Raw genomic sequence first — 21,884 nt, forward strand, 5'->3', positions numbered from 1 at the left:
TCTCATTGCTGGCAGTCAAAGACATTGATTCTGTCGAAAACGTTCTATTTCCTCAGTAAACAGCCATAGTTTAGAATCTTGGTTAGTGTCGGAAGTACAAAAGCGTTTGCAACAGATTAGGTTGATCTGCAATAATTTCGCTTTGCAAAACGGTGTCAGCAAGTTAATTGTTGTGTGTTTCTCCGGTTAAAATGACACACAATTTATTTTCAATTTTACTTTGTTCGAGATAGTTATACCTATTTGCATGGCATAAGCATTAGCGTGTAGACAGTCATGTAGGTGTATTTAATATCAAAACCAACGATGCGAGCAGAAACTAGACACATGACATAGAATTACACAATTGAGTTGCTGCATTCAGTTTCCATGCCCATTTTTCGAGTCGTTTCCACGTCCGTCAGGTTGTGAGGAAGGTGTCATTATTTCCCAATGTGGGCAGTCCTGCATCCGGATTTCAGTGTGAATAACCTGCCCAGAGCGTGTCGCGTTATCTGCAAATCATTCGTTCGTATTGAACCCCCATCGCGTCGACATTTCGCAAGGGCGGCTTATCCCAGACTCACGCACGCACGCGCACGCACACTCGCGCACGCACACACTCACGCACGCACACACTCACGCACGCACACACTCACGCATGCACGCACGCACGCACACGCACGCACACACGCACGCACGCACGCACACACACGCACGCACGCACGCACACACACACACACACACACACACACACACACACAGGCACACGCTGTAACTTGTTTGGTTCAAGATTATGTTGTTGATGCTTTTGTATCTGGGGATGATTAATTTTACAAGTTGTGAGTAACGAAAGTATTACCGGAGGCGAACTGCGCTGATCAGGCGGATGACTTATATTAATTGTGTTTTGGGGAGTCTTATTTGCCGTTCATGATAAACAAGTTGATTTGATTTTGCAAACAAGTATACACACTTGCACATTCCGTGATGTGAATGATTATACAAGAACCATTATTGCACGAGACGACACAGAACTGAGCTAACTGATCGAAGAGATAAACAGACATAAACAGAAAAGTTACAGAAATTAGGTTATCTTGTTCGTTTCATTCCGTAATCTGAACTTGTAATCGATTCGAACAGCATAACAAATTTAAGTTTCATCAAGGGATATAATTATATAACAGCAGTAAATCATTACAATGTTATCGATCGATTCAACCATAAATGCGATGAATATGTGTACAATATAGTTGCACAGATTCATTAAAAGTACAAGCTAACGTTGTCGATCGTTTCGTCCCAAACTGCGAAAAAAAAGTATTCTTACAGTGTATAGTTTGACAGATCATGATAATATTTTTGAACTAATCAACCCCTATCCTTCCCCACCTTCTTCATTGTTTTGGGGAAAATGATAGTAAGCAAGCCTCCACCGCTTTATCAACACCCAGTACTTACCATGGCGTGTGAACGCGGCCGTGCCTTCGCGAGAGTGCAGGTTGTGACGTCACGCGGTGCGCGAGCCAGCCTCGGCCTCGCCATTCATATAGAGCGACTCGTTCTGCTTTCGCTCATAACTATCGTCTGCCACCGTTCTCAGAGGATCTTGTACCTCGCTGCACCTATACCTTTCTACTTGTGCTTTGTAGTCATTGTTTGTTTGCCAACATATTTTTCCATGGAATTGTGTTTGTTGTTCTAAGACTACAAAGGATTGCGCAAGTCTTTACCTGACAGTTATTATACGAACTACGATTATGTGCATCAAGGCGGAATATCTTGGAACTGAATTGTGAACTTGCTGTGCATATTGGAGGAACTTGATTGCTTTCTGACGTTTTCTCTTACACCCAAATTCAATCATTTGTAATTTTGCTCAATTTGTGTGTGCCTGAAACCGAACTGTGTATCAGCTGAGAGAAGAACATTTCACTGGACTTGCCAATTTTCTTTGAAAACTGAAATCGCTGCGAGTGGAGCAAGTAAGCGCGAGTTTGTTACTGCCTATCCGTGTTCGAAGTCTGGATGCTTAGCTTGACCATTACGGCGTGTCCAGCGTTGCTTTAGAATGCCAGCCCTGTGCACCCTCCCTCTTGCGCCCGTGACCACCCTCTCACCGCACTGCAGCCAGGAAACGTCTGCCCAGGACGAGCTGGACATCATGCTGACCGCTATCAAAACAGAAACCTTCCTTCTGACCGTCACTCACACCACAGCCTCAGACCTCAAATATTCCTGTAAGTGTTTCGGTCGCGCTCTCTGTGTCTTGTCTTTGCTACGGCGGTTAGGTTAGTACGGGTAACTTTAACGGACAGGCATACAAACACAAATAAGCATTCACAGAAAAATTAAATATTATGGGAGATGTAATGTTGTATGTACAGTGTTGCGATTGATTGTTCGGTTTTTTTTCGTTCTTTCTCATTCATTCATCATTTCGCCTTTTCTCTCCTTCTGAACTCTCTGTTAACCTAGCTCATTCTTTTATTCGTCTTCTTCTTTTGTTTATTTCTTTTGTTTATGTATTTTGCAGTTGTTTCTTTGATTTTTCCTGATTTCTGTTCCTTGCTTTTTGTGACAAGTAAACCAGGTTAAAAAAAATTGAACAAATATTGCGAGGATCCTTTTTATCCTGAAACGTTTATGACCACCTTTACATTTCGTACGTTTTTATTTATTTTTTATTTTATTTTGTTTTGTTTATTTGATAATTTATTATATCTTTTTTCTTTATTTTTGTGTTATTGATTCTTGGTCTCTTTTTCCTGTGTTTCAAATCTTGATACATTGATTATTTTGTTTCGTTGTCAAGGGACGTGCGTCACAGACAGTTCTTTCTACCAGTTTTTCCTAGATAATTGAATCCTCAAGGCAAATGACGCGAACAAAGAAACGTACACATTCAATTGATTTTTACTTTTATCTGCACGTCATCAAGTGATGCTCCCAGCGCGGTGACGTAATTTGTGACAGTGGCGAACAAAGAAAAGTATCGAAGTATTCGAGCAGAGGTTTTGTATTTGTGCTGCATCAGTTTTACCCTGCCTTTTGCCGCTCGGCTGAATCGACATGCTTGCGTATGACCTACATGTGCGGAATTAGGTCGTCACAGTCGTAAGTATGTCAGGAGGGGGAAATGAGTTTCGCTGCTAATAAGTAAAAATTTAAATCTATTCCCATGCCAGTTTCAATTAATACAACGGTAAGCACTTTCGCTCAGCGCCGCGCCGCCAGGGAATCCGTTTTGCGAGGAAATCGGACAATACGCCAGTGGGAGGATAATGATCATACTGCGCTGACCCCGTTTGGTCCCGCTGCGTCGCCGAGGGGGGGGGGGGGGGGGGTAGCATTCTTCCTTCCTCGGCCGTCTGAGGTCATTATGGACAATCGTTACGCTCCATCGATTACTGGTGAGCTGACTGGCCAACTGGGTCAGCTGCCATTGTGTCGTTTTGGGTCAGCTCCCGCCTTTGCGTTGACGAGGGGCGAGCAGGGGCTGAAAGTCTTGGAGATTCGCTCCCCCCTGATCCCTTTTAATAGCTGGGACGGGAGGGGCTTTGCACTAGAATGAAAGAGAAGTTCCCACTTCGGTCTATATATTCGACAGCCGAAAGGTGTGACTTAATACTGTGTTATTGCCCCGCTGTGGCAGACAGGACAAAAACCGGGGGATCATGCAAGAGACCTGTGAGTATGGAAGAACGGTGACTGACAGAGTGACTCGATGATTGGTGCCTTCGATCCCAACTTGATTTTCCCGCTACACAATCAATAGTCGATCGCATGAAAGAGAAGGCTGCGGTTTTGTGGTCTGCTCCGTGTTGTTATAGCATGTGGTGTTTTGTGAACCGCAAGCAAACGTCTGCCTGATTTCACACTTTGAACCAGAATGCCGCTAGGTTCGCCTCTGCGCTTTGAAGATTTGCTAGTTTATGTCAGAGGTGTGACTATTTTGATGACCTACGGTATTGTTCAGTACACGGGGTCAGTATATTGTACGAAAGTACTATTCGCTCAAAAAGTCGCCCTTGTTGTCGCCTTCAAGGGGGTGAACTAGTGCATTAATTTTTCCAGGATGAACAACTAGATTCAACTTTCTGGAAAGTTAAAGAAAATTGGATGAAAAAATCCGTGAGTTTTTCCCGGGAAAGCTGCGATAAAGTTGATGAAATGCGGGCTGTGTCAATTCTCTCTGGAGCGGACGTCATTGTTGCTTCGAACATTTGTTTTCTTTTCATTTCACACCGTCACTTGTAAATGTCAACCAAAGGCGGAAAGAATAAAAATGCTGTTTTGATTTCACACCTCGATCGTAGATAATTATGATCGACAGAGACACACAAAAATGCCTTGCAGGGCTTCCCAGTCAGTAATTGAAACTGCAGAATAGTCCTGCGTGCGTCACTGTGCATGCCTGGCGCGTTGAGCTGCAATATGTTTTATTCTTCCCTTCCTGCCTTCTGTTTTACGACGGGCAAATTAACACTTCCCCTTTGCCGGGATGCGGGAGGGAAAAACCGGCTAAATCGGATACTTTTTTTCCGGCTAACAGTAAGCTGCGTGTTGTGTGAATGATTTACGTCACAATCGGAAAGTTCATCCATCACTTCTTGCGTTTACTTTGACTGTTTTAACAACGTTTCTGTGTGTGCGATGCGGTAGTAGGTATATATAATATAGGTACTTAAACCGGCCACAAGCGTTATAAAATCGCTATCAAAACGTCTCACATGATGCATTGCTGCTTCATCAGCATCAGTAGGCTACTTAGAAATTGACTTGACTTCCCTCTTGCAAGTGACAGCTGTTAACCCGTGATTTGTAAAAATGTTTAAAAAAAAATACAAATCGCGGTTTTAGGTTCGACGTGAATTGTAAAATGTTTTTACATTTTTACAAATCACGGGTTAACAACAGCTTTTTGTCGTAGTTTTATTGCCAGCGACACTTAGCTAATTCATCAGCGTAAAAAAAAGAAACACCGACAATTAAGACCCTGGCCGGTATTTAGCGCATTCTCGGTTCCCTTGACATATCTCCCGGGGTAGTTTGACTTGTCTTTGCGCATGCGAACGTTTGCGTTTTTGTTTTTGTGTTTATTTGTTTTCCGCTGCACGTCCGGACCCACATGTAATGTTTTATTGCAAGCAACACTGTGACATGGCCTTGGTGAACCTGTTTCAAAAACAAAGACCGACTTGTCTTGCATTCGGTTCCCTTGACAGTCATAGCTTTCTGGCTTTTTGTCTTTCAGCACAAAAAGAGAGAGAGGAGAGAGACAGAGAGAGGGGGTGGGAAGGGAGAGAGAGAGAGGGAGAAGTTGAGTATTAATGTTGACGTTACACATTACACATTCAGCGACACGGATCATTTATGATTTACTCCCTAATCTTGCGCTGGGTTGAGTTTCTTTGACATAGTCTTAGCGGGGTCGTTAAATCTCCCTTTTTACCTGACGTCGCATGCGAGTCCGGTACTGCAAGTCCAACCTCGTTGTGTCAGAGCCAAGGGAGGCGATTGGCTGGATGCAGGTTTCCGCGTCTGAGGTCAGCGCTGTCGCGCGCAGGGTTGTCCGCCCCTAGGGCCCCAGCTGACGACATCAGGCTATAAACTGGGACGATGACAAGTTCAGACCATGACGGGCTCCCACTTGGCTGAACAGTCATTTTTTTTAAAGGGGGAAAGGGGGGGGGGGTAAAAAAGGCCTCGCTCGTCCTCGCGGACTAGCATTTTATTTACACCCCCGGTATAGGGGTGTGTATAGGATTCGGTCGATGTGTTTGTTTGTTTGTTTGTGTGTTTGTGTTCGCATATAGATCTCAAGAATGAACGGATCGATCGTCACCAAACTTGGTGAACAGGTTCTATACATTCCTGAGACGGTCCTTACAAAAATTGGGACCAGTCAAACACACGGTTAGGGAGTTATTGGTGGATTAAGATTCTACAAGGACTTATAGAGGGACATATTAATGGTCAAAGGGAAATAACCTTCTCAGTTGGTGGCAGTGAGAATGGTAAGGACGGGGGTGTTTTTCCTACCTCGGAGGAATTTCTTGTTTTTTAACGGTTCTGCAAACTGTGAAGAAAAAAGTGGCGGTTTTCCGCAATTGCAGTATCCAGTGGGCCAATGCACAGTTTGGAATGACATCTTGTTCACCAAAAAAGGGGGTGTAATGTTCGTATCTTGTTCTTATGCAGCGCGCGACATCCATCATTCAAAACTACTGGCTGTCTCGTTCATGGCACATATCTGTCCGTATTCACTTGTCGTGATGGTTCTGTCAGCCAACTCACAAATGAACAACGCAAGTTCACCTTTCATGACTCACGCACAAGAGCCTCATTTTGGTCGTCAGGCTGATACAATGTGCAACTCTTCTTGACTCATAGAGGAATCATGCAGTAATCGCCATTTTCGTGAGTTTTCCCCCTCTTCTTCTTGAAAATACAAAGGAACACACAAAAAGGTTAAATGAAACGAAGGGCATTTCAAAGACATGTCTCGGAGGTCGAGGGGAAATCCGTGAATCATTTATCGTGTTCAGTACACCTATCCGTGTTTAGGTGGTGAACCATATCTTTCCGACCATCAAAGATGAGAAAAATATGTTTGATTTGATCACCTCCAGTTCAACAAGTGCTTTGCTGCGTCAGCACTGACGACAGTGCAGAAAATTACGTCTGCATATATCAAACGACGCCTAGCCAATCGTCTTCCCCTGCAAGTCAGGGATTGACCAATCGGCTTTCATTTCCTTTCTCATCTGTATTCCATCAGCTGCAGGGCAGGTGCGGAAACCCAATTCTAGGGGAAGTAAGTCAAAAACTATTCAGGAAAATCAGATAAACATATTGGATAAGGTTAACAAGGATTATGCGATCGTAACTCAAGAGACTACGATCCCCAAACAAAGTTTGACAGATCTTTGAAGTCGTGTTGAGCAGGATAGCCGAGTAGATTTATTTGTTTTTCTTCCTGTTCGGGGCTCCTCCGCGGCATTGCGTCGTCTTATAATGTTGATTTATAGTAAGTAGTGAGATGCAATTTGAAGCACTTAGAACAGAAACGGGGGCAAACATTTGTGGGTGTGGGCAGGTATGACTGGCTTTCTCTGGATTGGAGAACTCGGCGACAGTGGGTGGGATGGTTGTTTTGTTTATTTGCTTGATCGAGTATGTATTGTGTATCAGGCACATGACTTTGTTGATTCTGGGAGATTTCTCTTTCATTTTCTTTCACACGAATCTTGCTGCGAAGACTTGTGTGTTCTTAATAATTTTTCTTGCGATGACTGAGTCGGGAAAGTATTCCTGTTTAACACCTATGCGTTTCTAGCACTGTAAATACCCAGCAATAAGGGTTGGACGATGCCCTTTTCGCTGAATGTACCTTACCCCCCATGAACTCATTTTTGTCCCACCCACACCCTATCACGGACACCAAGGCCCCCCAAACCACACACACATCAAAATCTCAGAAAATCGGACAAGCATTTACTCGAAACGTCAAACATCGTTGCCTGATGGACAACCCTTATCGACCACAACCACAAGACTGTCAAGGTCTCGAAGATAACACGAAAAGTGCAACAGCTGACTTAACACTCCGTTCTTTCTGTGTGTGTCTACAGACAAGCAGCAGGAGCTGGATCTGCCCACGGTGAAGGTGGAGCAGGCGGAACCGGTCAAGGAACGCCTGCCCCAGGAGAAGAACCGACCCATGTCCCAGATCTCCGGCGTCCGCAAGCTCAAGCACACCAACAGCTTCACCGGCATCGTGCCCAAGTACGGCGTGGAGACGCCGCACACAGAGGAGCTGGGCAAGGTACAGATACTTTATTTATTTATTTCTTCTTCTTCCAACATTCTGTTGACCTGGGAGATCGGAACAAATCTCCTTCCTTAACCCTCCAGGCGCGGCCGGGATTCGAACCCCGATCCTTCCACACGGAAGGCTGATGTGTTAACTACAAGGCCACGCGCATCTATTTGTTTATTTATTTATTTCTTTGTTCGTTTAAAAACTAAGGGTGTTTCCATAAAGAGTGCCGCATAGAGTCTGAAAGATCTTTAAGGTCGAGGACCTTTGCATAGAAACAAATTATAATTATGTTGAGGGGTGACAGGCAGAGATAGTACAGAGTGTGAAGAACTTGAGGGTCGTTGACAGCAGTTGTCAGCTGGGGTGGGGACGTTTTCTGTGTGATGGGGAATGTCACCTGTCTGCAACTCAAATTTAAAGGAAACAAAATAGTAAACAAGTACATGTTAATAGGCGTTATTATAATGAAAGGGAGTTGTGTTTTGGTTTTAATGATTGACGAAAGTGAGTTTGAAGATCCGGGAAGAAAGTAAGACAGTTGAACTATCTTTTTTCGCACGACTGTGACAGCAACACCGTTACGTCTGTCACTACTCTCATCACGATCACGATGTTTGTTTACTTTTGTTCCAGTGTTTGCAAGACATTAACACGTGGGGCATCGACCTCTTCAAAATGTCCGAGTTCTCCAACAACCGGCCTCTCACCACAGTCTGCTACACCATTTTACAGGTAAGGAGACATTCCGTGCTGACACTTCCTCCAGCCTGAATTAAGGACTGCGATTTGTTACGTTGCTTTTACGACGGCCCTGGATTTGCATTTGCATTTGCTAGACAGTTTTCCTGTTTCGCCCAACAGGGAGTCTTACCCTCTGTCCCAGCGTGTCCCGGCCCGTCTCGGTGTTACCCCCAGCTGTCAATGGCGTGCATCCTGTTGCTTGTGATTCATAAAATTTTAGGGATTCCCTGCTATCAACGGTTTTGATATTATTAAATAATTTATTCCTGTCTGGAAATTGTAATTTTATATGATCTGAAAGGGCGAAGCTGTAATAATTCCTGGGAAAGAACTGAATACGAGATCGTTGAGTTACAAAAATGGAGCTCTAGCTATTTCTGGCTGGACCCCCTGCAAGGACGCTGCGTTTTACAGCAAAGTGTGGTCATGGCGAACTGGTTTTAGTAACAGGAACTTGCTGGTGATGCTTTTGACCCGACGTGTTCTCTCCCCCCCCCCCTCCCTCTCTTTACCTGCCCCTCTTCTATTGTTTTACACACACTGCTACCGGTTACAGCATACAGCAGCTCCACCCATCCATGTCACGAATTTCGTCCGCAAGTGCAGGACAGGCGTTAACATCACAATATAGAACCATGAATTATCGAAATACTTTTAACCCCTCCGTGTGTGTTGCAGGATCGTGAGCTGGTGAAGACGTTCAAGATCCCGCCGTCCACGCTGGTGACCTACCTGATGCACCTAGAGGACCACTACCACCGCGACACGCCCTACCACAACGCCATCCACGCTGCTGACGTCACGCAGTCCACGCACGTCCTCCTCTCCGCTACTGCCCTCGAGGTGAGTGTCCGAACTGGGCTATGTGTGTGTGTCGGGAGGGGGTTGGTTCTGTGTTTGTTTGATATGTCTATTTTGTTTTGTTTGTTTGTTTGTTGTTTGTTTTCGTTCTTTTCTTCCTAAAGTCTTCTTTTTTTCTTTCCATCCTTGTATGTTTGTTTTGTGTCCGTAATTTGATGGTTTTAGGAGTGCGTTGGTTGAACGTTTGAAGCTTTTGTTGACTGAACGGTGTTGCAAGAGGCCATTCCAATGCAGTGCAATTCTCTCTCTGACCATAGACCATTTATCCTGGACCGCCAACTAGCTCTCTCTCCGCTCTTTCTCTCTAGTACGAGGTAGCGCCTCTCGCATTTAGGAACCTACGCTTACATGGCCTTTCAGAAATCAGGGGGACGTCATATCCGGTGTCGATTCACGGTAAACATGGACGAAGTTGCCGAGGTAAGTTCTGAAAATGTTGAAATAAACTCAGCAAAGTGCATATGGAACATGTTTTTCGATGAGTTTTGTTAAGTTTAGTTTGGAGTTTTGGAAAATCCAGTTCATTGTCACCTCCCATTGTCACAAATAACTGGAGCGTGCTTTCTTTTCACTGTCTTCGAATCGCTGGCCTTTCAAACCGGACGCGACGCGCCCCTGAAAGTCGAGAGTCGAAACCTCGAAGGGTCACGTGACGAGTTGGCGGTCCAGGCTATTTGGTCTATGCTCTGACACACACACACACCCCTGCCGTTGAAATGTTTGATGTCGTCATCAGTCGTTGCACTTTCAAAACAGTCCGCGTACAAAAAGACGGGAATTCAAAACACTCAGAATTTATCGTAAACACATTCCGACGTAATGCGTTCTGGGCGCAATAATAACAATAATAATCAGCGGTTGCCGATACTGAGAGCATGAAATGATTTGACACGAGCATCGCGGAGGGCAAGATTTGACGTCATAATCTCGTGGCGGACGTGACTGCCAGCATCGGGAGTTGGACAAAGCAGAAAATAATTCAGCCTTATCTGCGCTGTGGCGATGCCATACACTTCGGTTTACTGCTGGCTTGTTGCTAATTATCATCCACTGGCAGACTGTTATCACCTCCAAAACACGATAGGCCTTGAGCTTACCCTGGTAGATCCGTACTTAGGCTTCGTTTAAGCGGAGGGGCTTGAGATGTTTCCAATAACAACAATGGTTGAAATTAATTCAGTTAGGAGCAATTAGTGAATAGTTATACTGAAGAGTTTGGATTTCAAGTTTGCTTGCTCAGAGCTGATAGGATTGGATAACCCCACCCCTCAAAACCGCCCAACTCCATTCCAGCTCTCTATTTTTAGCCAGATTGAGCATCTTTATTGCATGGAGGCTGTAATTGTGCCCTTTCGGAATGTACCCCCATAGACGCTGATTTCTTGTTGGGTCAGAGGTTGGAGATAAGCTGCGCAGTTTGGTGGGTGTTGCTGGATAGTTGGTGACACTCTGCTGTTCTTTACGGCCAGTCGGGGCTCGAGCCATCTTAGTTTCCGGCAGACTACGTGCGTTCTTGCATTGTTGCTTCCCAATATCATGGACAAGTTTTGTTGTTTGTTTGTCAGAGCCGTTTGCCCTTATTGCCATTCGGAACATATTGACCTTTCTAATGACCTTTAAACAAGCGTGAGATTTTATCGGGTATCCTTTGAACATTCTGGAAATATCTCTTACGATGGTGGCATTCAATAGTTGCTGACGCGAAGCAAAAGGTTACAGTTAATTTCCAATTTCCTGATCGCTGTTTGAGGTAAAGAAAGATCTTTGATATTTGAGTTCCCAGCATGCGATAGCGGATCGATATCTGCACGGTCTCACATGGAAGCGGCAGACGGTAAACAAGTTGACACAAACGAACGACGTTAAACACCAAATAACGAAAGAAAGAAAGACAGTTTCCCCAATCTTCCTTGGTGAATAAAGTGCAGGTCAATCTAACTTTGAGCACTCCACCCTCACCCACCCACCCTCCTGGCCCAAGAGCTCCGGTTGTCACTACATATGTCTGCGCTCTTGTCATTTCGGGTTTCAATAATTCGTGTGAGGTCCGCGAAGACGCAGAATGTCAGAGGCCAAAGGTTTGACTTGTTTATTGGAAGAGAACTTGACAGTCAGACTGATGGGGGGGGGGGGGGGGGGGTGGACTCGGCAGAGGGAGAGGGTAGGCTCAGTCGATGAAAGTTAAAATTGTTGCCAAAGTGAAAACACACGGTTAAAGACCCACGCTGACGCTGTTTTGTCATTACTGTTTGTCTGTGCCCAATGCAGTTTCACGTGCACTTTATAGCTGGCGCTGTGCCAAAGGTTGCCAGAAATACAGCATTTTCACAATGCAGAAACTGTACACTCTTCTATATTTCCATCTGCACACTATCGACTGTTTACTATGAAGATTTTGTTTCATATTAAAGAGAGGAATTTCAGCAACTCGTAGAGTAATCATCCTTTGGGTAAAAACAAATCCCGAGGAATGTAGATAGCAGGTGGGGTAGGTTTTTTTTTATCACGACAGGTTTAGCAGATATAGCTTGGCATCGCTGCGTTCAGGTGAATACTGATGACAGGCAAGCGGTTTGGAAGATAGCCAAAGCTCGCATCATTCAGCAAAGCTTGGCACACTATATTTTGAAGTCATGCCGGTTTTCTGCTTGCGTAGATCTTTGGTTTCCATGACGTTTGAAGGGGGTAGACTCGAAGCTTTACGTAACAACCTTTGTCTCTCACTCCAGAAACCCATTGCCCTCCATTCGATGAGGCAGCTCCTCCCTCCCCACCCCCCTTTCTTTTTCCCCCCAACCATCGACTCTGTAGCACTGTGGGATTAGTCACTTGTGTCGCAAATCCAATTATCGAGTGACCGGTCTGGTAATTTGTTGATTGGCGGGTTACATTTGCCCGGTCAGAACTGGACCCGAGGTCATTGCAAATTGTCGTATCCAGACCATCTGTGACAGTCAATCTGTGCCACCGGCCAGCAAACGTTTAGCCGTGAATTAGAATGATTGCGCTCCGTGTTTTCAAGCCTTATCTCCGACAACAAGCCAAATGATATTTTCAGGGGGAAAATAGACTTTCTGTAAGATGAGACCATGTTTTGCTCGATGGCTGTTTTATCTTGGTAACGCAATTGGCAAGTTTATCTCCAAGTTCAATTCACTTGGTCGATCAGTCGAAACACTCCTGTTGATTTGATTTGAAAACACCCTCGGCACGTACACAACGTTCCAATGAAGCCACACTTGCCCTAGCTGTAGCCGAGGGTATGGTGTTTGTTATCTGCCAAACGGTAAATTGGTCCTTCTGTCGGTAGCGCTTGGAGCTTTTGTTCTTCGAGTTTTGTCCCGAGGGAAAAATGAGGAGTGCTTGCCCATTGGAGTCACTTAGCCCCATTCCCGTTTCCTAATTCATTTACAGAAAATCTCAGTCGGGGACTGCGGTTAGAACGCGACATAACATGTTTTTCTGTTGATTCCTCCTTGCACAATCGCTTCTGTAGTGTGCTCTGAGGCTCTGATGTTATTGGCACACACACACTTGAATGGGATCTCCTCATATTTTGGGAGATGCGGTTTGTCCCTTGTACGATCGACAAAAATAATTTGTTTTCGTCAGATTCTTGTTGATGTCTTCATTAAAACAAACCCTCTCTTATATTACTCTGTTATCAAGCAACAAACCTGAGCGAGATTCGGGTTTCAGATAGTTTTCTTTACAGCCATTAATTCTTTATGGCATTCTAATGCGTAGCACATCGGCGGTAGTTATTTTTATCATTCGCAGCTCCATGCATGCCTTGCACACTCCCCTGCCTCAGTCTTGTCATGTTGTGCTTTGTGCTGTTGCTAATTGTGGCGTTTTTTTCCTCAAAAAAATATCGAGACACACACACACACCCAACCGGGCAGTGACATTCTAATTTAAACAAACAGCTCAGTTGACCCATACCGGAGAGAATTTAGTGCATGCCAAAGGCGCTCGTTAGTCTGGACACTCGCCATCAGCAGCAATCTTTGCTTAATTAATTATATGATTGCTGGCTGCAAAATGTATCCTCTGGCAAACTTGACCCAATCACAGAAATAGATCAATTAAAAGGGATGTCCGTTTTACCGTCAGCGATGATCCGGCACCGCCTTCACTGACAAACACGTGACGACAATCATTGGCGTTAGATAAAAAGTAATTATTTAAATAATTACTTATTTTACCCTTGGTCAGTTCTGTGGAGTGTGGTCCACCTTTGAGCGAATTTGTGGTCAAATCGGTGGAGTTAATTGATGTCGACTAGAAACAAGTTAAGGAAAGTATATATAGCCCCAGCATCTAATTTCGCGCAAAAGCATAATCACACACACATATACATGTGCGCTCTCTCTCTCTCTCTCTCTCTCTCTCTCTCTCTCTCTCTCTCTCTCTCTCTCTCTCTCTTGATAGAAATAAGACATGTGTTCACCAAGGCCTGTTTCTCTGTGTTGCAGAATGTGTTCACAAGTCTGGAGACGCTGGCGGCCATCTTTGCCTGTGCCATTCACGACGTGGATCATCCAGGTCTCACCAACCAGTACCTCATCAACACAAGTGAGTATAGCCACCATTTTGTCACTTGCACGTGCACTTTGGAACTTAAAGCCGAACATCCGTCCCTGGGACACAAAGCCTCGTTATAGTTTTGTTTTGTTTTGTTTGTTATGTGTCTTATAAGCAAACCCAAGCATATCTGTAAAGAATAACATTTACATTGTTATCTGCAAAGCAAGAATCGCTCAAAAGAGTTCAAGATATTTTTAGATTATTGTACAGACTGTGCAAAGAATTCAGCTGAAGGTCAAGATGTTTTGATCGTGCGGCTGGCCAGCAGCGCAGCACGTGTTTTCACGCAAGGAACTAAGGACAAAACACTTTACAGATGAGGAAGGTTGGCAGAAAGTGGGACTGTTCATGTTTGTCTCCATTTTTGTTGCCACCCACTCGAAGCCGGGGAGTCAAAAAACAAGTCGATTCCTTTCCTAAAAGGGAAAGAAGGAACACAGGGTAGACGGAGTAGGGTTTCTTTTCCATCGGGAGTCGATTGTTTGAAGATAGGCTGGGTATTGATCTCTTGATGGGATTGGGTATTGATCTCTTGATGGGAAGATAGGCTGTGTATATTGATCTCTTGATGGGCTTAATCGTCTGCCGTTCCTTCAGTTCCCGCTCCCTAACAGCACTCGGTCCCAACAATCGTGCTGCTCTTGGAACGAGGGCGATTGCTGAGTTAAGGACCCTGTGGCTGTTTGCAAACAAGATTGCCTTTTGGGTTGAGAACTGTTCTAGGATGAGTGTCTTTGCTGATGGGGTCAGGCGGTTTAAGTGGGTTACACCAATGGGATGTTTTTGTCCCAAAATGCACGTGAAACAGAGAAAACAAAGTTAAGAGGACAAAGAATTAGTGCACTTTCAGTTGTACTTTATTTCTCGTGGGTGCACCTGCTCTGAAATCCCCCCCCCCCCCCCTCCCCAAGTTAAAATGGTATTGGACTTTTTGCCAAGATGTGCACACTCTGGCAGCTGCTTATGCTGATATCAAACACCACTGTTCCAGAGAGGGAAAGAGAGAGGGCCAAGAATGTCTTGATTTGTAAACCAACACCACTGTTCCAGAGAGGGAAAGAGAGAGGGCCAAGAATGTCTTGATTTGTAAACCATAGGTGTGAAAAATGCCACAAGGGGCACCCTTTGTTTCTCAAATTGCCCAGGCTTTGCTCCTGCTGTTCACACTTGACGACAGATCTGGGCGGGTAAAAGGCTAATGGCTTTGTACTGATGCCGTTATGGTGCAGACATCTGGAAAATGGAACTTTCTCTCTGACGTACATTGGTGCATTGAATCCTCGTTAAACAGTATGCTGCAGAACTAAACAAATAAAGGGATAGTTTATGCTGTTCGGCCCTCCTCATCAGCTGTAGATACTATTCCTGTCGGACAAGGACAAAGAGTATACTTTGATTGAGAACATATGTTGATGAAGGTACGGACACAAGCACTAATAGGCCCCCCTGCTGCTACCTTGTCTTCAAGTTCTTGAATGTGCCTTCTTTTATCAGCAGACTGCTTTTTAGTGTCATTTTATTATTCCATTTGAAGAGTGAAAACTATGAGCGGGGGGGATGCTACTTGTCAGCATTTTAAAGAAGCCTGTTTTCGCCTTTATATCTTTCGCCAAACACATCCCAAAACAGCTTGTTAAGTGGACCTTGTGTTTGTGTTGCTGCAGGCTCTGAACTGGCGCTGATGTACAACGACGAGAGCGTGCTCGAGAACCATCACCTGGCCGTGGCCTTCAAGCTGCTGCAGGAGGAGAACTGCGACATCTTCGTCAACCTGAGCAAGAAGCAGCGGCAGTCGCTGCGCAAGATGGTCATCGACATGGTGCTGGCCACGGACATGTCCAAGCACATGAGTCTCCTGGCCGACCTCAAGACCATGGTGGAGACCAAGAAGGTGGCCGGCTCCGGCGTCCTGCTCCTTGACAACTACACTGACCGCATACAGGTGAGTCCCTGTTCTGACCGCTCGTCACTTAGCTTTGCTGGATATAGTGAAAACTAAGTCAAGAAAAGATACATAATATATAGATTGTTGATAGTTTTCTTTCCTCTGTGGGACACAAACGTTTTGGTTTTGGAGGAAGCAGAGATTTGTTGAGGAGGATGTTGAACACCACAATATTAATGCATTGTCAGCAACAGTTATCGTCTGAAAGCAAACAACTCAGTGGATACAATTTCGGAAATGAGTTTGCTTTCATTAAAAAAAACTAATTTCCCTCAGTAGACGATGTGTTCATACCAACATTGTGTGCTCCAGTTGACACGGTCCATTGCTAAGCTGACAGTCTCCTGTGCTGGGTTTCAGGTTTTGCAGAACATGGTTCACTGCTCCGACCTGAGCAACCCCACCAAGCCACTGGATCTGTACCGGACCTGGGTGGACCGCGTCATGAATGAGTTCTTCAGACAGGGCGACATGGAGCGCCAGCAGGGCCTCGACATCTCACCCATGTGCGACCGACACACCGCCACTGTGGAAAAGTCACAGGTATGTCAAGCTTTTGCACTGCCACTAGCTTCCACTCAGGAGTGTATTGTTGACTAAAGGTTTCCATGCTCTGCCACTGTGGTCAAACCACAGGTAGGTGGAGGCGTGGTGCGCTTTTGTTACAGTGAAACATCTCTTTTGAGACCTACCAAAATCTGGTTGTTGAAGAATGATTTCAACAGACTGCAAAACAACTTGACTTTGCCTGTAACTTGATGACTGGCAGTGAAATTTGTCCCAGTTCTTTTTAATTCGAATACTGAATCTCGTAACAGAACTGGGATGATGAATTCTTTTCCCTTTTGCAAACAGCTCAGACTCTAACCTGTCCTTCATCTTGCTTTGTTACAGGTTGGGTTCATCGACTACATCGTCCACCCATTGTGGGAGACGTGGGCGGACCTTGTGTATCCAGACGCGGCTGAGATTCTGGACACACTGGAAGACAACCGCGACTGGTACCACTCCATGATCCCCATCTCTCCGTCATCCTCCTTCTGCTCCAACCGGCCGCCCGGCGAAGAGGCCTCCGACAACCCCCAGTCCAACCGCTTCCAGTTTGACATCGAGGAAGAGGAGGAAGGAGAGGGGGGTAGTGATAACAAGAGCACGGGAAGCGAACATTCGGGTCACCAGCCCGCACCAGGCAGCGGCAGCAGTACCGCCAGCTCAGCCGCCTCACCCAAAGTCCCCGTTTCCAAAGTCAAAAAGGACCCCAACGTTAAGAAATGAGACTGGACTCACTGGCTTGACTGTGCGAGTGAAAGAGAACAAGTTTGGAGCTTAACTTCTCACAAGAGTGCAAGAGGATTTTTCGCCGTTCGCAGACAGGGGTTGGTGAGAGTTGGGGTAAAAATTCTGACGACATCAGGACAGCAGAGCTGTTCTAGGAAGCCCAAAGAGACCCACTTGCTTCCCCTCCCGACGTTTGGGAACGGCTCAAGAAATACACTGTTGACAGCAGAGACCTTGGCAGACCAGAGTGAATCTGGGACAATCTGTGTCCCCAACTTCTGGAAGTGAGACTGGAGGGCGTCACGCTACAGGAAGACGAAACATCCGCTGGTTAAGTCCTGCCTCCTTGGCACCGCCTGGCACCGCGTACCCTCTGGCCCGACAATAACAATCAACCTTGCCGCCCCACGTCCATGTAGAGAATGACTTGCACTAGACGTTCTTCTCAGGGAAGATGTGATAGCATGCACTGAAGCTCAACGAAAAAAACTCAAACCAGATCATGCCAAGTACACTACCCTCCCTTCCCCTCCCAGCCCGCCCGCCACGTCAGAGGGGTTGCATCTCTTCCTGGAGCCGCCTCCAGATACCAAATTCTGCTGACTTGATGATACAACCCTTGCACATTATTGCCCGAGTGAAGATAGATCTGTGACAATGTTCCGTTAATTTGGACCTGAGCTGCGGGAAACTTTGCGGACTCGATGCTCTCCGACACCCCCTGCATGCATCCTGGCGCTCGTCGCTGTGGGAAACTTTACCTTTACGCAATGAATACCTTTGGCAAGACTCGGGTGGCACGTACCTATTTCTCCTGTGGAATGATCCACCCCAGCTGGTCCCTTTGTCTGGCACCATTGTATCGAACGCGATAGTACCGACAGAGACAGAAAGGAAAGATTATCAAGACAGCTCTGGACAAGAGTTGCTTTCCTGACAATCTGTGAAACAGAGATTCTCTTATTTACTGTGTTAAATGCCAAGGTGCAGTTTTCAGTGAATATGGACTTGAACTAACAGTGGCTGCTTTTTGTATTATCCTTAATTATTACCTTCAGTTACCTGCCCAGCAGGTATGGAAAGGAAGGCCTCTTCAGGTGTGTTGTGAACGTACAGAAATGGCATATTAGAAGACATGTTATGAATGAACATTGACTGCGTCTAGTGGGATTGAGGCAAGGTTTGCAAGTTCAGTATTGCCCTTTACATAATAAACCATGTCCTGATCTTTTATAGTCATGAGTTGTGATTCGTGACAGGCAATATCACAGAGACACGGGAGTGTGACTTGCTTATTTTGGTGTGTACCATTAATTTTGCTAACAAGTGTATATCGTTAACCTTTGCATTGCAAAAAAGGGACAAACCTTGACATTGTGTGACTGACCTACTCGCAGTCAGTGTTTTCAGCTGTGATAATTTGGTTTTTAACAATCCCCGTATTCCCGGTTTTGTTTCTCTGTGTGCCCTCTGCTTTCATTTCATCAAGTTCATGTTAATTTGTTTCTCTGTGTGCCCTCTGCTTTCATTTCATCAAGTTCATGTTAATTTGTTTCTCTGTGTGCCCTCTGCTTTCATTTCATCAAGTTCATGTTAATTTAGTTAGTTCACCACCACCCTCCACATCGTGCGTCAAGTGCTTTTATTTTCCTCCACCATCCCCCCTCTTTGTTTTCTATTTTAAAGCATGCATCCTCAAAATGTGGCATAAAGACCCAGTAGAGAAACTGCTTTCAGTTTTAGCCTTTCCACAGTTTCCACAGTTTTATTATTGGTATAATTATTTTTTCAAGTGTTGTGAGTTTTAATAGCCAACGAACCCTCCCCAAATCAAGACAGTTCTCTTTTTGTTTGGTACATGTATGAACTTCTGTTTTGAGAAGGGATTGATGTGAAATTCACCTTCATTACTGTAGATATGAGAAATGCAAAGATTGTTATTGCATGTTTCTTGCTGTGAATAACACAATCACTTCAGAGTTTAACATATTATTAATTCCTATGCTTTGCCGCATATGGTCTGCACGTACTTTGGGTCGAAAGCATAAAATTGCTTTTACTTTTTTATTGTTTTATATTTGTGGTGACAGTATGGCCACTTAAATCTTAAGTGAAGAAAGTATGATTTACTTGGCTTAAATTTTGCATCATGTTATGTCTGTGTTTGGTAGTTTGTCTCTCCCATCCACCCCAACTCCTCAATATATGCCATATCATAAATCATTTCATTCCCCTCAGTGAACCAAACCACAGCTACCCCATCTCATTTTAACTATAAAACACCCTAGCCCTACCCCATCATAGCAGTTTGTGTAGCATAAATTAAATACTCAATTCTTGCGTTTGTTGTTCCAAAGTTTCAACTGTCTTCTTTGCATACTGTGATTGATTTGTACATGTGATTTGCTGTCTTTGATGTGTTTGTGTTTGGTAGCTATAGGTGCTTTAGTTCTACACTCATACAAGAGATGACACGTGTGTGACACTTGACTGTTGTTCATACCTCTAATCCTACCTACCTGCCAATTAAGTACCTGATTTGATAGAACAGTGTAGCAGGTGAAATAATCCAAAACATCTGAAATGATGAAAGCATGATTCTTACACTCTTAGTACTTCACTGGTTTATAAATGTGAAGAAATATTTAACAAAGATCAGGCATAAGCAGAAAGAAAAGTGTTCATAATAGAATTTCAGCATAACGGAAAAAAAATACACAATGTTCAGATGCACACAAGTCCCTTCAATCAGCGGTTCATTTTAGAACTGTAATAGTGGTCAGGGGAGGGGTGTTATCACATCGAACATATCAGCAGCTATATTCTTGAAAATTACTGAATGCATAATTAATATTGACCTTGACAAGCTCAAAAATGTCATAACTCACGGTCAAGTCCGCATGGGTATTAAACTATTACTCTCCTGTTGATTTAAAAAGTCTGTAAAACACTCTCATGATGTAAATTTCATTTTTTGTCTCTCGGGTCGCATATTAACCATTGCTGAAAGACTGGACTCGAGAACTATCCACATAGACTCCTACCCACCCATGCGACCCCCTCAAAGGAAATAGCCTACCTCATGCTTGAAGCAACCTAGTGATAATGTATTCATTGTTGGAACAGAGTTCTTAATATTAGAAATGGAAACCCTCAGATTTAATAATTTTATATTGAGTCTGGCAGTGGCTGAGAAAAATGTACTCCTTTCTGAACAACTGTACCCTTGCAGCTGTCCCCAGAGTGAGAAAAAAAAGACGAGAGAGAAATATGCCTGAATGATCCTGAAGTGTGTGTACGTGTGAGCGAAGTGTGTGTGTGTGTGTTTGAGTATGTGTCCCAAAAACCCATCCTGCAAACTTCAATCCCTCTGTTGGTCTCTGATAAAAGGGTAAAAAAAACCTGCGGTAACCCGATATCCAACTGGAGTAGCAGAGATTGTTATTACCACGAAGAATCTGTTTATTGTAATGTTCCCGTACATGTGTGAATTATATGCGTAACTTTGTACAAAACCACAGCGTTCTCTGCTCACAATTCAAAACCTCTTTGATAGAGATCTCATGTTGTTAACTGGTGTTATTACTTGTATTCATAGTCAATTCAATGTTTGCTTTTATTAATTAATTAAAACAAGAGTGATAACTGACTACACAGAAAGTCTTTTAGAAAATAACGAGGATTGCATGTGCAGTGAAGCCGTTGACTTTTTCTTGTGTCAGTTTGAACTAAAGCTATGACTAACTAATTTGTACTGTGTCCAGTTTTAATCATCAGCAGTTGGGGCAGCCGCCTCAGTTGAAGTCCCTGGCTGGTGTACATTTAAAAAAGCTTGTGTATAGTAGTGGCTGCTTGCCCCTTGACAAAGAGCTAGTCATTTTGCAAGTTTGATCATGTGATATGTCATGTGATATCGCTCTTTGGACCCCCCTCCCCTGTGGTTACTGACTTTCAGAACCAGCTGATATTAATAAAAACATGAAAGAAGCCAACATGACTGTTTCTTCTGATGAAATGAATTTTTCATCTGTGTGTGTGTGTGTGTGCGTGTGTGTGTGCGTGTGTGTGTGAAAAATGTTAAAAGCTTTTAGAAAGAAAGGGAGAGAGGACCTGTGTGTGTGAAAAAGATAAAATCTTGTATAAAGAAAGGGAGAGAGTGTGTGTGTGCATGTGTTTGAAAAAATGTATTTTTTACAAGTAAAATGACTATTTTTAAGAATACTCACCTCAATTTAACTAGCACTCGTAAGTAAGGTAACTCCTATTAGTTAAAATTGAGGTGATGTATTCGAAACAAATACACAAAATGTCAATCACAACAGCAATTTAAATTTTGAGCTCAATCACAAAATCAAATTGTAAAACATGCAAGTCACTCAGCTAGTACAGGCATGCAAACCATGTCTGCAATGTACTGCAGTAATTTATAGTCAAATTTGATGTTTCAAACACAATTAACTCATGCAAGAAATGTTAACATTTTACTTCATTCTGATTCCATCATGTACACCATGCTGTTAAAATCAACGAGTTAATTCAATCACATCCACACAAAAAACTGGTGATAAGCTGTTGAAACATGCACAAGAATCCATAATGAGAAAACTGAATTTCATGGAGGACCCAAAAATAAAAATAAAAATGTTAAGTCAATTAAAA

General features: G+C 44.1%; 1 protein-coding gene across 4 annotated transcripts in view; it reads left to right on the forward strand.

Moving 5' to 3' along the window:
- LOC138967260 (3',5'-cyclic-AMP phosphodiesterase 4C-like) overlaps positions 1-21,217 on the forward strand; it is a 248,808-nt gene extending 227,591 nt beyond the window's left edge. For all 4 annotated transcript variants that reach the window (XM_070339784.1, XM_070339782.1, XM_070339785.1 and 1 more), the window contains 7 exons: positions 7,620-7,813; positions 8,444-8,542; positions 9,230-9,394; positions 13,891-13,990; positions 15,667-15,944; positions 16,308-16,490; positions 16,842-21,217. In XM_070339784.1, the coding sequence (XP_070195885.1) occupies positions 7,620-7,813; positions 8,444-8,542; positions 9,230-9,394; positions 13,891-13,990; positions 15,667-15,944; positions 16,308-16,490; positions 16,842-17,222 (1,400 nt within the window). In that variant the 3' untranslated portion in view covers positions 17,223-21,217. The remainder of the gene's footprint in view (positions 1-7,619; positions 7,814-8,443; positions 8,543-9,229; positions 9,395-13,890; positions 13,991-15,666; positions 15,945-16,307; positions 16,491-16,841) is intronic.
- Positions 21,218-21,884: the final 667 nt, after the last annotated feature.

Source organism: Littorina saxatilis, linkage group LG5 (assembly GCF_037325665.1).
Source record: "Littorina saxatilis isolate snail1 linkage group LG5, US_GU_Lsax_2.0, whole genome shotgun sequence".
In the NCBI taxonomy this organism is placed as follows: domain Eukaryota; kingdom Metazoa; phylum Mollusca; class Gastropoda; order Littorinimorpha; family Littorinidae; genus Littorina; species Littorina saxatilis.